This window comes from Chenopodium album, chromosome 5 (assembly GCF_948465745.1).
Source record: "Chenopodium album chromosome 5, dcCheAlbu1.1, whole genome shotgun sequence".
NCBI lineage: Eukaryota > Viridiplantae > Streptophyta > Magnoliopsida > Caryophyllales > Amaranthaceae > Chenopodium > Chenopodium album.
The window spans coordinates 2,930,307-2,946,836 of NC_137838.1; the positions used below are offsets into that span (position 1 = coordinate 2,930,307).

Here is a 16,530-nt window from a genome sequence, read left to right on the forward strand (position 1 = left end):
CGGGTTCGATTCAAGTCAATAATTTGCGGGTTATAATCAGGTTGGGCTATTCTCGGGTTTGAGTCGGGTTCGGTTCAAGTCAATAATTTGCGGGTTATAATCAGGTCGAGTCATTTTCAAGTCAGGTCTTTCTCGGATTCAAGTCGGGTTTGGTTCAAGTCAATAATTTGCGGGTTATAATCAAGTTGGGTCATTTTCAAGTCAGGTCATTCTCAGATTCAATTAGGGTTATGTTCAAGTTAATAATTTGTCATTCTCAGATTCAAATAGGGTTTTTAACCCGACCTGTTCCTAACCCGACCCGAATTTAACCCAACCTGTTTCAAACCCGACCCGAAATCAAACCGAATTGTTATTGACCTGACCTAAATTCAACCCGAATTGTTATTGACCCGACTTGAATTTTACCAGACCTATTACTAACCAGACCCAAAAATTCAACCCAATTTGTTACTAACCCGACTCGAAATCAATACGACTTGTTATTGACCCTACCTAAATTCAACCCAAATTGTTCCTGGCCCGATTTCAAATCACCTTAAATGCAATTTAGATCACCTTATTATTGTTGATCAAAGCATTTGTCTAGGGAGACTAAGTCGGTCCAGGCCAGCAAAAGAAAGGAGCATTATCCTCAAATTTAAGAGTTAAATATAGTATATATATTTGTTGTATGGTCAAAGGAGATAATTATCTTCCTATATTATAGACTATAGTTCCCTAGTATATTGCCATATATATTGTAGTCAAAGGAAATAATTAGCTTGATAAAAATGATAATTATCTATTTATAGTTAGTTGAACCCGAATATGACCTCACTTGGAAATGACCCGACCTGATTGTAACCTGCAAATTATTAACTTGAACATATTAGTTCAGGTTAGTAACAAGTCGGGTTAAATTCAGGTTTTGACGGGTTAAAACGGGTTTGGGTCAATTTCGGTTCAAGTCGGGTTCGGTTCAGGTCAATAATTTACGGGTTACACATACTCGGTCATCTCTAGGTCTATTCATGTTCAGGTTAGGGTCTCACATACTCGGGTCAACTAGGGTCTAGAGTTGGTTTCAGGTCGGGTTTGGGTCATCATTTTTTCGGGTTCAGGTAGGTCGGTTAATAATCGGGTTTAAGTCGGTATTTCGGGTCGGGTTAACTTTTGACAGCTTTAATTGTTATCATGACTTTCAAATTTATGGTATATACACCATATATGTTGTAGTAACTTTATATACTTAATAATTTTCCTCGTTGAAATTTTTAGAATGATAGAAATCAAGGGATCATGAAGTACCAACTTGTAGATGGAACATGGCAAATAATCTCATGGTGTAACATCCACAAGCAGTGGCGGATCCAGGATTTTTCGGGTGCTAGGTCATCACCGACTACTAATCAATAATTAATGCAAGAATATTTTAAAAAAGCTAATAATTAAAAAAAAATTACATTCCAAAAGTAATAAATATCCATATTACAACCAAATAAAGGAAATTACAATTGCTCTCTACGAGTTTTCATGTTTTGATATCGATCTATAATATCATTTATGTCAACATTAAAAAACATATCTCGCTCTATATAAGTAACCAAGCAAGCATTCAATATTTGATCTCCCATACTATTACGCAATTTATCTTTCACTTGCGTCATTCCTGAAAATACCTTTTCTACACTTGTCGTTGCAACGGGTAGAGTTAGAACCAAAGAAACTTGTTATATCACACATTTTTTTCCTTTTCATTCTGAAAATTAAGTTACATTAACAATTAGATTAAGCAAACCACAAATGCTTCAAACAACAGTCCACAGATGCAATTATCCAAACTAATCAATTCCAAAAAAAAAAAAAAAAAAAAAAAAAAAATAGAAATCCTGAAATCATCAATTAATCAATTTTACTAGCCCATTGTCAATTTACAATATCAATTTACAGGAAACAAAAAAAAAATAAAAAATCAGCAATTCAAATTACAATAATATCATTTCCTAAAAACTCAGAAACCCTAACTCCCTAATTTGATAAATTTAAGAGCAAATCAACAATTGCAAAGAACAATAGAACATAATCAACTCAATTAAACACAAACTCAACACAACAATTCAACAATTTGTGTATAATTTACGAATTTAAAAGCTTAAAATCTTACCTAGAACTCTAGAAGAGTCGAAGAGCTGAATACGAGTGGAGATGTGAAGCGGTGGAGGCGTCTCTGCAGACGTGCGGCGGTGCGGAGGACGTGCGGCGGCCGTTGAGGCAGTGTGGCGGGAGGGGAGTGGTAGTCCGGTACTCCGATGAGTGAATGACTGAAATTGTCGAAGAGCGAATTCGCGAAGAGAGAGAATGAGAGTGTTTGGGTCTGTAAGTCTGTTGTTTTGTTTTTTTCCCCTTTCAGACACTCATTCCGTGTTTTTTTTGTTTTTTAATTTTTTTTTTCTGCTAGGTCACGTGACCTACCAGAACCAAGGGTAGGTCCGCCACCGTCCACAAGGTTGACTGACAAAGAATCAGCGTACATAGTTTTTCACTTAATTGGCAGCTACATCGACCTCTACTCTTAATTCCTTTTCTAAAATAATGTCTATTACTCCCTTTGTTTCATTACAATTGACGTAAACAAATCTAGTTGGCAAGTTTTCCAATGCACTAGTTTGACTATAAATAAAAATAATTAAACATTTTTTTTAAAAAAAATTATAGAAAAAAAAATGATATTTTGAAAGTTTAGATCAATATCTATTTAATGACACATGACATAATATATAAATATAAAATACATTAGTAAAAGATCATAGTAAAGTTAATACATGAATAGTTGTTAAAAAAATCCTAAGTATGTCAATTATTTTGAAAGGGGGATCAATTTATATTGTTTGAGCTTATATATTAAAAAAAAATTATTTATTTTTCATGAAATAATAGAGAATTAAAGATGGGGAGAATAGTATTTCTTCATATTATTTAACTTGTATAGGTTTATATGTCAAATTTTGAAATAAAGCTTACTTTTTTTTTTTTAGGAAAAAAGAAATAAAAACTCATTACTAGCTTGTGTATTATTATTCTTTAATTTGACTAGTGTCATAAACCAATATATATCAAATTCTATATATTGTGTAGATTTGTATAGTAAAATTGGCTTACTTATTGTGTATTATTCATTATAATTTGACTTGTGTGGATCAACTTATATCGAATATAACGAGTCAAAATAGTATGTGTACGTCAAATATTATGATTGGAAGAGAGATGGACAATATGAGAAGATGGTGACCCTTGGAATGGGAGGTGCCGAAGGGGGGTTAGCCAAAGCTAACGTACTAATCTCCTACTCGAACTAAAACACTAACTTTTAAAGGTATTGTATTTGGAGGTGAAGACGGTGGCACAAAATCATTCCTTTAATATTGAGATGGATGTGTTAACTTTATTATGAGTTTTATTTTATTATATTCTTATATTTTAGGGAAAAAAAAAAAAAATTACGAGTTTGAGTTTGTAACACTTTTTGTGGTGACACATGCATTCATCTTCGGCCTCATATCATATATTCATATCATCCACAAATCCAAAGTTCCAAAATATGTATTTTCGGCAACATTTTCTACCGTGCTAAAACAACCAAAATATTACTAGTACAATGAATGTTATGAGTATTAACTTTTTATTACTAAAAGTGTAAATAGCACTAGTTAGCTAGTAGCTATCATAGACTCACAAAAATTATCTTCAATTTTGTTGGCTTTTTATTTAGGAAAAATACACTTTAATAATCCCAACTATTGACGATTACTTAAAATAATCCCAACTAAGGATTATTTTCTAACAGTCCCAACTTTGCCTCTTATTTTCTTCCAACGGTCCCAACCGGTCAACTACGGGTCAACAACCTGTTACAACAGGTCACATGCCACATGTCAGCAAAAGATTGGTCCAAAATAAAAAAAATAAAAAAAAATTAGAAAATTAGAAAATAAAAAAAAATCGGAAAATTGAAAAAAAAAATAAAAAAAAATATTTTTAAAAATAGAAAATTCAAAAAAAAAAGAAAATAGAAATTCAAAAAAAAAATAAAAAAATATGAAAATTACAAAAAAAAAAAAAATTCAGACAATTAGAAAAATTTCAAAAAATTAATGAAGATTAAAAAAATTTATAAAAAAAATTTAAAGAAACAAAAAAAAAAAAAAAAAAAAAAAAAAAACACCCAAAACCCACCCAGCCACCCCTCCCACCACCCCGTAACCCTAGCCAGCCACCCCTTCCCCGTTCCACACCGCGGTCAACTCCCATAAACTCCTAAAATGGCCGGCCGACATCCATCCAGCTCGGAAACCATCCGACCGACCCAAAATCACCCCCGAAACCACCCCTATAACCACCACCTCCTCTTCCCCGACCCTCAAAACAACCCCCCTCCTTTCCCCCACCATCAAAACCGCCCATTTCGGCGGTAGAGGAAAAGAGGAGGGGCTGTTTTAGGGGTCGGGGAAGAGGAAGGGGGTGGTTTTGTTGGTCGGGGAATAGCGAGGGGGTAGTTACGGGGGTGGTTTTGGGCCAGCCGAGTGGTTTCCTGGATGAGTGGGTGTTGGCCGGCCATTGTAGGGGGTTATGGGGGTTGGCCGCCAGCAGGGAAAGAGAAGGAGGGTGGCTTGCTAGGGTTACGGGGTGGTGGGAGGGTGGCTGGGTGGGTTTTCAAATTTATTTTTTTTCTTTACTTTTTAATTTTTTTTTATATTTTTTTCTACTTTTCTGATTTTTTTTTAATTTTCTGGTTTTTTTTTAAATATTTTTTGATTTTTTTTTCAATTTTCTGATTTTTTTTTAATGAATTTTCTGATTTTTTTTTTAATTTTTGAATTTTTCTTAATTTTTTTAATTTTTTGATTTTTATAAAATTTTGTTTTTTTATTTTTTTTATTTTTAGATTCTTAATGAATTTTCTAAATTTTTTAAATTCTAAACTAATCACGTGTTGACACGTGGTATTTATAAAAAAAATAAAAAAAATTTACCTTTTCAACAGGTTGCCGGTCAATGGGACCGCTGAAAGAAAATAAGAGGCAAAGTTGGGACTGTTAGAAAATAAACCTTAGTTGGGATTATTCTAGGTAAATCGCCAATAGTTGGGATTATTAAAGTGTATTTTTCCTTTTATTTATTTATTTATTTTTAAAATGTTTCGTCGTAATAGTATTATTACATAACTAGTTTTTGCCCGAGCAATGCACGGATTTATAATAATAAGATTTGAAAATAATAAATTCAATTAAAATGAAGTTAGTTTAAATGAACTAACTTATAATATATTTGGATTTATTTAATGTCTACACTTAAAACTCTCTTGTTAGATTTATTATTTAAAATATTTTTATAAATTACTGTTACAAAAATTAAAAAAAAAATTGGTGGAAATTTTTTTGTTGTCAATACGACACGTATACTTTAAGAATAACTATATCTCGTGATTACTTTAGTATATAAAATATAGATGAATTAATAATCATATATACCAAGTGTTGGTTTACAATATAAAAAAATTCTTCTTACCTTAATGTTGGGGGTTCAATTACCATCTTCTAACCTTAAGGGTGGAAATCCTCTTACTTTTCCCCCCACTCTCAAAAGTATCTAACACGTTGTTGACCCTTAGCTTGAGAGGCTATCATAGATATGTAGAATACATACTTTGTGTTTCATTTTCACTCTTAATTAAAAAAATTTACATACATTCCATTGATACCTCGTGATTTTAGTCGTTGACACAAAATTTAATATAGAATTCAAATACAAAACCCTCATTGTCGCATGTTAATCAAATAGCTTACCATCCCATTTCCCAAAACACTCCTTTTTTCAGTTTTAATTTTATTGCGAATTTTAGTCATCTAGTTATTAGTTCGTAATATCATTTAAGTGTTCCATTTATTCTTAATTATAGAACCATTAAGTTACTTGTTGATGTAATTTTGATCAAACAACACTTTCCGAGTTTCGTGCAACCTAGCTTAAGAATGTGGCACTTTTATGTAAGCAAGGACAACGTAGAATATATATGATCCACTACTATTCCACCGGGCAATAGCACTCATTGTCCGGCCACTCCCAGGAAATCTCAATTCCACCAATTAGGATAATTATAACAAGCAACATATACATCACATGACACACGAGGCCACAAACAAGATACCTTGGTACGTAATATGGTATAATGGTATGTACTATGCATGGAATAGCCGAGTAGTGATTTCAGTCCTTTATAAAATAATTAGGCCAATTGACCAAAAAAAAAAGGGACCCTTCACGACTATTTGGTAAAAAAAAAATAACTTTGGCGATAATTTGGTAAAAAAAATTAATGTTATGAGACAATTTTGTTAAAAAAAATAAAACTCAGATGTCATTTAGACAAAATTTTATTTTATTATATTTTTTTTTCCGGTAAAATATTGAAAAGTCCTAATTAAATTTTTTTGTTTTTTTTTTAATTTTTTAATTTATTATTATTATTTTTTTGTATTTTTAAGCTTAATTGTTGCATGAGATTATTTTTTTTTACCAAATTGACGCATAAGGTTAGTTTAAAAAAAAAAAAATTTTTTTACCAATTTTTCGGCTTGTCGCTAAGGGTCTTTAATTTTTTACCAATCTGGTCAATTGGCTAAAATAATTATATTTATCAATGAGATAAATATAATAACTTAGTGGTTTTAGTCGTAACTCGTAAGACTAAGGGTCTGTTCACATTTACTTAATTTCAGTCCAGTTTAGTTCAGTTCAGTTCAGCTCCAATCAGTTCAGTTCAGTTCAGCTCTTAATTTTCCTCTCTCATAAAATATTCATTTCAGCTCAATTTAGTTCAGTTCAGCTCCAATCAGTTCAGTTCAGTTCAGCTCAATTCAGTAAATGTGAACATGCCCTAAATATTTGTGTACAACAAGTCACAAGAAGTTCAAATCTTCTCACTCTCATTTGTACCTTGTATTGCCTATATGGGTCTTTCGAACTAAACAAGAAATAAAAAATGATGACGTTCTATTAAATTTGTAATTTTTATTTGCAAAAGTTATGAACAATTGAACATGGAACACTTCTACGGAGTATGGACCGTTTTAATTCCAAATACGGAAAGACGTCTACTTTTTGGAGCCGCAATGTAGTACGGGAATTGAGGTAATAGCTACCTGCTTACTTCTCTTTGCATTATTGGTTACACTCCGTTTCATACTTCATGATTAGACATTATTTACTCACATTTAGTGTTAAATCGTTGTAAATAATATGAAGTAGATGTAGTATATTAAAATATTTGGTATTGTAGTAATTTGGTAAACGTGGATGGGTTCCAAGACTACTTCAATTCAATCCTAATTGGGCTGTTTGATTCATTTAAGATGTAATTGTATCTTCTAAGGGCTGAATTTATTTATTTTTATCTTTTTAACTGTGTTATATAATTAATCATAGCCGCACATGAGTGTTTGACCAAAAAAAAAAAAAAAAAAAAAAAAAACAGGATCAATGAACCAAGCAAAACATACTATCGATTATATATAAAAAAAAAATGTCGTACTCCATATTGACTACTTGTAATACGTCAATTAAAATACATTTGAAGTACGTACCTGTATATCCTTAAAAGCTACAGAGTATAATTTTAACCAAACACTTGTTTAGATTGAGGACAATGCTAAGAGGTAGACGGGTAGTGAATATAAATATAACACAAAGTGTTATATGTGGCTGGTTACACCGTGTGGTCAGTCACTATAGGGGTAACTTTGCTAGTGTAATTGGGGTTACTTGATCAGTGTTATAGGGGTTACTTCATCATTGTTATAGAGTTACTCGGTCGGTGTTACAGGGGTTACTTGATTGGTATTACATGGGTTACTTAATCAATGTTATAGGGGTTACTTTAAGTGGTCACACGATGTGGCCGGCCGCACACAAGACGAGCTGTAAATATAAATCATGAGGATTTATTTAAGACTGATTTAATTATTACAAAATGAAGGAAGTAACATATGAAATCTGACTAGTAGTACAACTGTACAATTGTAATTAAAAACAGTATGCAACAGTACACTAATCTTAATTTAATTATGCATCCTTCAGTATACTTGGACTTTAATTATTATGGGGGTATTGACTTTACTTAAAAAAAAAAAAAAAAAAAAGATCAAGTGCCGCAAAAATAGCAAACAATCTCACCGCGTATATCCAGAAAAAGAAAGAAAGAAAAAAAAATGTAGTTTGACCATGCATACCGTCCAAGTCTCTGATGGTTTCATGTTAAAAATACGTACTCCAGTCAATCCGTACGCGGACATCAAACAACCACTCACTACTAACTAAGTATCCAGTATTTCGCCTCGTATTTTATACTCCATCGGTTTTTTAATATATTGTAAGTGACTTAGGGCTTGTTTTGATTAACTGAACTGAATTGAACTAAACTTATTGGAGCTGAATTGAACTGAATATTTTATGAGAGAAGAAAATTAAGTACTGAATTGAACTTATTGGAACTAAACTGAACTGATAATAATCTGAAGAGAACAAACCCTTACTATCTAATATCCACATACCGTCCAAAATACTCTATCCTTCATATAACTTTTTATTATCGACTTTTTATTGTGAATGTCATGTAATTTTTTTTTATTTTTTTTTAAATATACCTTTTCTTCTCGCTTTTAATTACAATAGTTTGACTTGTGAGCAGAAAATGTACGAATTTAATATATGAAGTATTTGTGGTACAATATTTCGAACATTTTATTCTTCTGCTGCCTAGAGCATTGGATTCATATCACTAAGCTATATGAGCTGAGGCATAGTGCATGCTTAGTTACATGCATTAATCACAAGTATTTGGGTGCGTCATGTTATCAGATCCACTATGAACAAAGTTGGGTGATAAGGTTGAAAAGTGCGTATTCATTTGTGAGTCAATTGTTACAAAAGGCCATGCATTAATATAAATCAACCCCTAAATAGAGGGATCAATGTATAGAATTAGGACACGTACAATTTTTTTCAGCTTTGATATTCAAGTTTACAAATTAATACTTCTTCAACCAATCTTAAAAAAAAAAATATATAACTCTCTCTCCGGCTGACAATAATATAATGACTATTTAATTTTATATTATCTTCAAACATATCTTCGATCATTATTAATATATCTTTTAATTACATAGTAATAAAAAAAAGTTGATAATAGAAAACAAAAAATTAAGACAAATCTAACGACATGATATTTCACATGATCATGTTTCTTAATTATTTGTTTTATCAAAGTTTATGAAACTGGCCCCACAAATAGAAATAGACTCTATATTATGGTCGGAATGCAGGGAGTACCATTTTCTAACTAAAATACTTGTACAAAATATATGCTCATTACTTGCATTTAATCATCATATATAGTTACATATATCTACTCGGGTTAGATAGCGTAACTCTCCCATTCCCCACTACTTTGTTCTTATTTATGTAATCCACTAATCCCCACAACTTTACTCGCGCTCACATTGTTTAACCATAATTATTACACATCTATTCAGATTGGGTACGGTGATACCCACACTATCTAATCTTGAACCTCTCATTGTAGATTTTTAGTTACATGTATCAACTCAACCAAATTGAATTGGGTTGTAAAACCCCACTTAATTGACATGCAGAAGGAACAAATATCCACCGAGTAGGGACGTTGTCCACTAATAAGTCCTATTTTTGTTTTTTGTTTTTTTTTTTTTCCTTCCTTTTTTAGAGTCTATTCTCTTCGGCTTACAGTCTAGTTCAGTTCACCATACCACTTCAGCTCTATTCACTTCAGTTCAGTTTAGCTCCAATCAATTCAGTTCAGTAAATCAAAACAGGCCACTAGACTATATTTAATTACAGAGTACTTTTTACTTTATGTCATGATCTTATAGCTTATTTCAAATTAGATTAGAAAATATAAATTCATTTAGATGAAATGAGTAAGAATAAATTAAATTAAATTAAATATAACCTTATTTTTTGTTTACTTTAATTCAACTCAATTCATTATTCTAAGGCTTAACAATCACAATATTAATTCACCCAACTACCCAAGTGTCCCAACTGAAGCCTAAGAAATTGTGTAAAATTCCAATCGACCATCATTCTATTAGAGATGGAGAAAATATTATGCTTTGTATATGTAATAAAATAATTTTGATATTAGTAATGCATCTAATACGTACTTTCCTGTGGTATGATACTTTATAATCATATTAAGTTTGAAAACTGATAGTTGAATACGTATTTCTATTGTTGGTAATAATCAATCTTGTATTAATTTAATCATCATGGGACACATGCTTTTCCCAATTAAATTTAATAGCTATATTGCACTCCCTCCGTTTTTAAATACTTGTTCCATTTCTATTTTCTGCACTATTTATTTGTCCTACTTTGACTAATGTTTGTGATTTATACATAAGAAAAAATATAGTCTTGTGAGTACTTGTTGGAATCATCTTAATAAATAGATTATTAATTTTCAATTGTTAGAATTTATACTTATTGATAATTAAAGATATTAGTTATCAAAGATTAGCATCGACATGCGTGTCCAAGAGAAATGGAGCAAGTATTTGAAAACGGAGGGAGTAGAAATTTATTATAAATGCTGAGCAAAAAAACAATCAATATAACAAAATTTAACTTTAATTCGGTCATGTTAAATTAACCACGGAGTGAATCCTAATTTACTATTAGTACGAATATTATGCCAAGGCAAACGTGATACCTCGTGCTGGGCCTTAACATGATACCTCGTGTCCAAATCTGCAAAAAAGTGGCGGACTTGTTGGGTCAAAACGGATTTTTCGGGTTTTTTCCATAACATATTCAGACCTTTTAACTAAAAATGCGTTTTTAGGCTCGTTCAAATTTGACCTTTTTTTCAGGCCGGTCTAATGTTGATCACCTCTGAACAAACCTCAAAGTTGGTGAAAAAGCTACAGCAAGTGACAAAATTGAACAAAATTGTGTGGTTGGTAGGGGTTGTAAATTGTAATTGATTGGAAAGTGTAGAGATCCTCGTGGGCTCGTGGCAGCGACATTGTTAACATACATAATACGTAACTAACAAGCAAGTACGTGTTGTGTGAAGTATATCTTCAACACTTACGAAAGTTTCTCGTAGAAAATGCTAAGGAGATTAGTTCATTGGATATAGGAAATAGGAATGGCCGAATGAGAATTAATCCTCTTTTTTGTGGTAAACTTGCTAACCAAACAAGTCAATATGCATCCATTTCCTCGGAAAATCAAATTTCACATGTATTTTCATACATGTCAGTCAATTTATTTCAAAAAAAAAAAAAAAAAAAAAAAAAAAAAAAAAAAAAAAAAAAAAAAACATACATGTCAGTCAATTTAACAGCTCTTGAAAACAAGGAGCGTATAAGTTTCTATTATCGACCTCAACTTGTTTAAAGCTATCTGTTGGTAGTAATATGATAATTGATAAATATAGTTTCATCTACGAAAATTATACTACTCCGTACTTCATATTTGTTAAGAGTAATGCATATACGAAGTATAACATTGAGTAATAATACATAAGATTGAGTATTAATAAGTCTAATCTTGAAAAATTATAAAAGTTAATATTTTAAAAATACACACTAAACAAATCTAAAAAGGCTACAACCGACTACACAACATAAAAGCGCGTTTTTATTAACTACTTTAAGTAATTGGTAAAAAATTGATATGGTTTGTGATTACCAAATAAATTACGAATACCTAGCCATCGCTAAAGGATAGTTGTTATGTAATTATTTGAGATTCATTGGAAAAAAAGTCGTCGGTTAAAATTTAAACAAACGATCACATAAAGTCAATATTAATTTAAAGTCGCGTGTTGCTAATCAACATCTTTAACAATCGTCGCTATTTACCAACAAGTGAAACAATTGGTATTATCAACATCTTTAACAATCGTCGCTATTTACCAACAAGTGAAACAATTGGTAATAAGCGACGGTAGTCTAACACTCTTAATTGTCTTTGAACTGGCTAGGTGGATGTTTAGGAACTTGGTTAAGGATGACCTCTAACCATCTATGAATTATAATTATCTTTTATATAATCCTTAAATAATAATTAATGTAAAATGTTTGAATAGTATTAATCTATAAATTAAAAAATTATTATAAATAGGAGAAACATAGTAAATAAAAAAAAAAAAACATTATTTTGTGGAGTTTACCATAATCCCATGCATAATTAGAACATACAAACTATGGAACGAAGAACGTCAAGGCCAACACGATTTGAACATGAAATGGTAAAATGAAAGCCCTCATTCTCATTACAACTACGAAAATATTATTATTATCATTTTTATTAATCTTACTATTTAATTCTTCATACCATGAAATTATTGCTATTAGCAACCGCGGTTCTCATTACCTTTATTATTATATTCTAAAAAATGAATAATAATTCTATTCAACTTTATTTCAAGTCAAAGGACGAGTTTCAACTATGACATTTCATAAGGTCAAACTAATTAAAATAGTGCTATAATCATCTTTAACTTTTCTTTTTCCTTTATTTAATTATTTTTCTTTATTTTATTATTTCTTTTTGTCCTTTTCTTTTCTACACTTCTATAAATACCTCTTTCCCCTACTTCGTCATACTCACCATATATATTTTCACAACTCTAGAGAGAGAAACTTAAAAACCAGAGAAAGAAAAAGAAAAGAAAAAAAAAAAAAAAAAAACGAAAATGAGTCTTAATCTTTTATGCGGATTTTTAATCTTCTTCTTGTTGTGGAAATTGATTAATGCTTGTTTTCTTTCACCCATTCTTTCGCTGCGAAAGCTGCGAAAGAATGGGTTGGGAGGACCAACACCTAAGTTTCCTCTGGGCAACTTAGGTGATATGAAGGAGATGATCATCAAAGCTAAATCTTTATCTTCATCTTTATCTTCGTCATCGGATACTATATCCCATGACATCCATTCATCTTCTCTTCCATATTTCTCTCAATGGCAAAAATTATACGGTAAGCATATCATTTTCTTTGGGTTCACTACTGGTGTCATGGGTATTATTATAGCAAATGGGTCAATCATGCATAACAGTTTCCTCGTTCACTTTTAGTTGCAACAGTTTGACCAAAAATCTCTCATTAAAAGTGAATAGATTATTTGAGAAAAAAAATTATATTCGGTCATTCTAAATCAGTTCTAAATGAATAGCCCTAAAAAAAAAAAAAAAAAAAAAAAAAAAAGTAAATACAAGTATAACAATGGTAAAGCTATTCTTAATTTCAAATGTTGTTTTGTGTATAAAAGGGTATTAGAAAAAAATAATATATAAATCTCTTGTATTAATTTTGTCTACCATTTTTTTTGGGAGTATCATTTTAAGTTTTTGATTTTACGATATAAAAAAAGATATTTATAAGTTCGACACCATGCAAAATCCAAAGAGTACCTTTATCGTATACGAAGTATATATTATAAAAATTACTCCAATCCGAATAATTTTGCATGTAGATGTCCTAATCAAGATTAAACTAATCATTTATGTATAAATAATATAATATTGATGATGATTGGCATAAAAGAGCATCAAACATGCAAGTGATAAAGTGCTAATTATAATGATTTATATACTAATTAAAGATTAATATATATATATGGTTGATTTGCAGGTAAAGTGTATGTTTATTGGATGGGAGTTGAACCATTTTTATACGTAGCAGACCCTGAGTTTTTGAAGCAAATGTCAGGAAAAGTATTAGCCAAGAATTGGGGAAAACCTACTGTTTTCAAAAGTGATAGAATTCCTATGTTTGGGGAATATGGTCTTAATATGATTGATGGTAACACTTGGGTTCGTCATAGACATATTATTACTCCGGCTTTTTCTTCCACCAACTTGAAGGTATGTAAAGTTTTATCGCCTTTTGGGTAATTTTTGAAAAAAATATAAAGTAAAGTTATTATAGGATCGCGTATGTTTTATATGGAGTGATTAATAAATTTTGTGTCTTTATAAATGTAGGGAATGGCAAATTCAATGGTGGAATCGACAACCAAGATGATAAGTCAATGGACTACTCTCCTTGCTGACTCGAGTAAAGTTGAGCTTGACATGGAGAAAGAAGTCACAATATTGGCCGGAGAGATAATTGCCAAAACTAATTTTGGAATTAGTAGTGGATTGGGAAATGTGTTGCTTGAAAAATTAAGAGCGATGCAGATTAGTTTGTTTAAACATACGCGTTATGTTGGAGTCCCTTATGGCCAGTTGTTGACCATGGGACAAACCTTAGAGGCTAGGAGGCTAGGGCAAGAGATCGATGACATTCTTTTATCCATTATAAATGCAAGAAAAAAGGTTATTGGTGTAGAACCTCAACATGATCTACTAGGGTTATTACTCGAGGGAGAGGATCAAGTTGATGGGCAATTTGTGAGGAAATTGACAACTAGAGAATTAATCGACGAGTGTAAAACGTTCTTCTTTGGAGGGCATGAGACAGTTGCATTAGCAATGACATGGACATTGATGCTATTAGCAATGTATCCAAAATGGCAAGATGAATTAAGGAAGGAAATTAAAGAAGTGATTGGAGAGAGTGATAACATTGACTTCACCATGCTTGCTGGACTCAAGAAGGTAAGAGATTTGACACTATAACACATGATTATGTTTTTCGTATGCTAAATACTATCTAACATTATCAATGCATTCATATTTATACATGTTCTTATATACTTTATGTTTAAACAACAAAACATGCACCATACCTTATTTTCTCAATTGTTTTCTCATTTTTCTTGTTTTAATCCTCCAATTGAAAAGTCTTGTTCTTAGAGTTCCTAATATAGAGCACATACGTACATGTGATTATAATTTTGTGCTACTTGGTGTTGGTCCTTAACCAACCAAATGACAAAGTTAAAATTTACTACCAAATGGCATTAGAGCATAGGATTATAATCTCATTTACTTCTATTGTTCCAATAAAAAAGTACTAAAATATTGAAATTATTTAAAGTATAAAAAGATCTACGATATATTTGTAAGACAAAATCTCTATTTTGAATGAGTTGAACCCGAGCACACTTGTTATATTTTTGCTTGTTTCATATGGGGATGTAAGTCATACAACCATTTTTTATTTTTTAAAAAGGATATATTACTGTTATAAATTGAAAACAAAATATGTTTCCAAAAAAGGGGAAAAAAAAAGGATGAGATAAGAGGAGGGGGAAAATTTGTCAATGAGAAACCATAATGGTCAAAAGAATCAAAGATTTGACCACCACCTAAAGTGAATTTTTTTATCATCATAATTGTTTTGTCATTTAGAGCCGCAATGTCATAACCGTCCGGATGTCCAACAGTAAAATAGTTGAGATAATTGTTACTTTTTTTTTTTTTTTTCTTCTTTAGATATTACTTGTATATGTCAATTCTAATTAAATTTGTGGTATATTTCAGATGGGATGGGTGTTTAATGAAGTATTACGATTATACCCCTCGTCACCAAATGCACAAAGACAAGCAAGAAGTGATATTCAAGTAGGCAATGTAGTAATCCCTAATGGCACCAACATATGGATTGATGTCGTTGGAATGCACCACGACCGAGCTCTTTGGGGAGACGATGTTAATGAGTTTAAACCGGAGAGATTTGATGGAGACTCGTTGTATGGCGGATGCAAGCACAAGATGGGTTACATGCCCTTTGGATTTGGAGGAAGGATGTGCATTGGCAAGAACTATGCACTTATGGAGTACAAGATCGTTATGTCCTTGATTCTTCGTCGATTTTCGTTTACAGTTGCACCATCATACCATCATAGCCCTACTTATTTTTTCTCGTTTAGACCTAGTTCTGGGGTGCCTCTTATTGTAAAACCTCTATAATTATGTATTCAACTTCAATAGAAATAGCTCACATAAGAAAGTGTTGTACAACATATATATAATGCTAAAAATTATACTAGGAATATAATTAGTAAGTCTGGGAAATCTAGTTAAGTTTAGAGAATTGAGTAGTCTCAGGTGCTTGTACACTCGATCAATACATTGCCAATGAAGTGCTCAATTTATATATGGTCATTTAGAGCTTAGATTTGCCCAAAAAATTTCACACTAGCCCAAACATATTGCATGCAACAAACTTACTACGGAGTAATTCTCAGGAATAGTTGTCTTATTTTCTGATGTAGCGATGATCGATAACATCCTATCGATAACATCATATATATCGTCAATGAGTATGACATGGGAGTTCACAAGTCCCGTAAAGGTTACGGATTCATACCTTAATATTTAACCAAACAGGAAGCAAATTGTTGTCTCTGTTAGCGTGCTAACCAATTTCATACTCTTGAATAAGGGTTTCATTGACATAGTAGAAAAAGTGAGCCATATAGCCCACATATCACAGGAACATTTGCTACGTTGTATAAAGACTGTGCAAATGATATATAAATTCAAAATGGTGCTGG

General features: G+C 31.4%; 1 protein-coding gene across 1 annotated transcript; it reads left to right on the forward strand.

Moving 5' to 3' along the window:
- The first annotated feature begins 12,781 nt into the window (after window positions 1–12,781).
- Window positions 12,782–16,355, forward strand: LOC145631312 (cytokinin hydroxylase-like). The gene is made up of 4 exons (XM_081683391.1): window positions 12,782–13,061; window positions 13,716–13,948; window positions 14,069–14,686; window positions 15,515–16,355. Exons 1-4 carry the CDS (start codon window positions 12,782–12,784, stop codon window positions 15,941–15,943), a joined length of 1,560 nt encoding a protein of 519 aa, XP_081539517.1. The 3' UTR covers window positions 15,944–16,355.
- The last annotated feature ends 175 nt before the right edge of the window (window positions 16,356–16,530 follow it).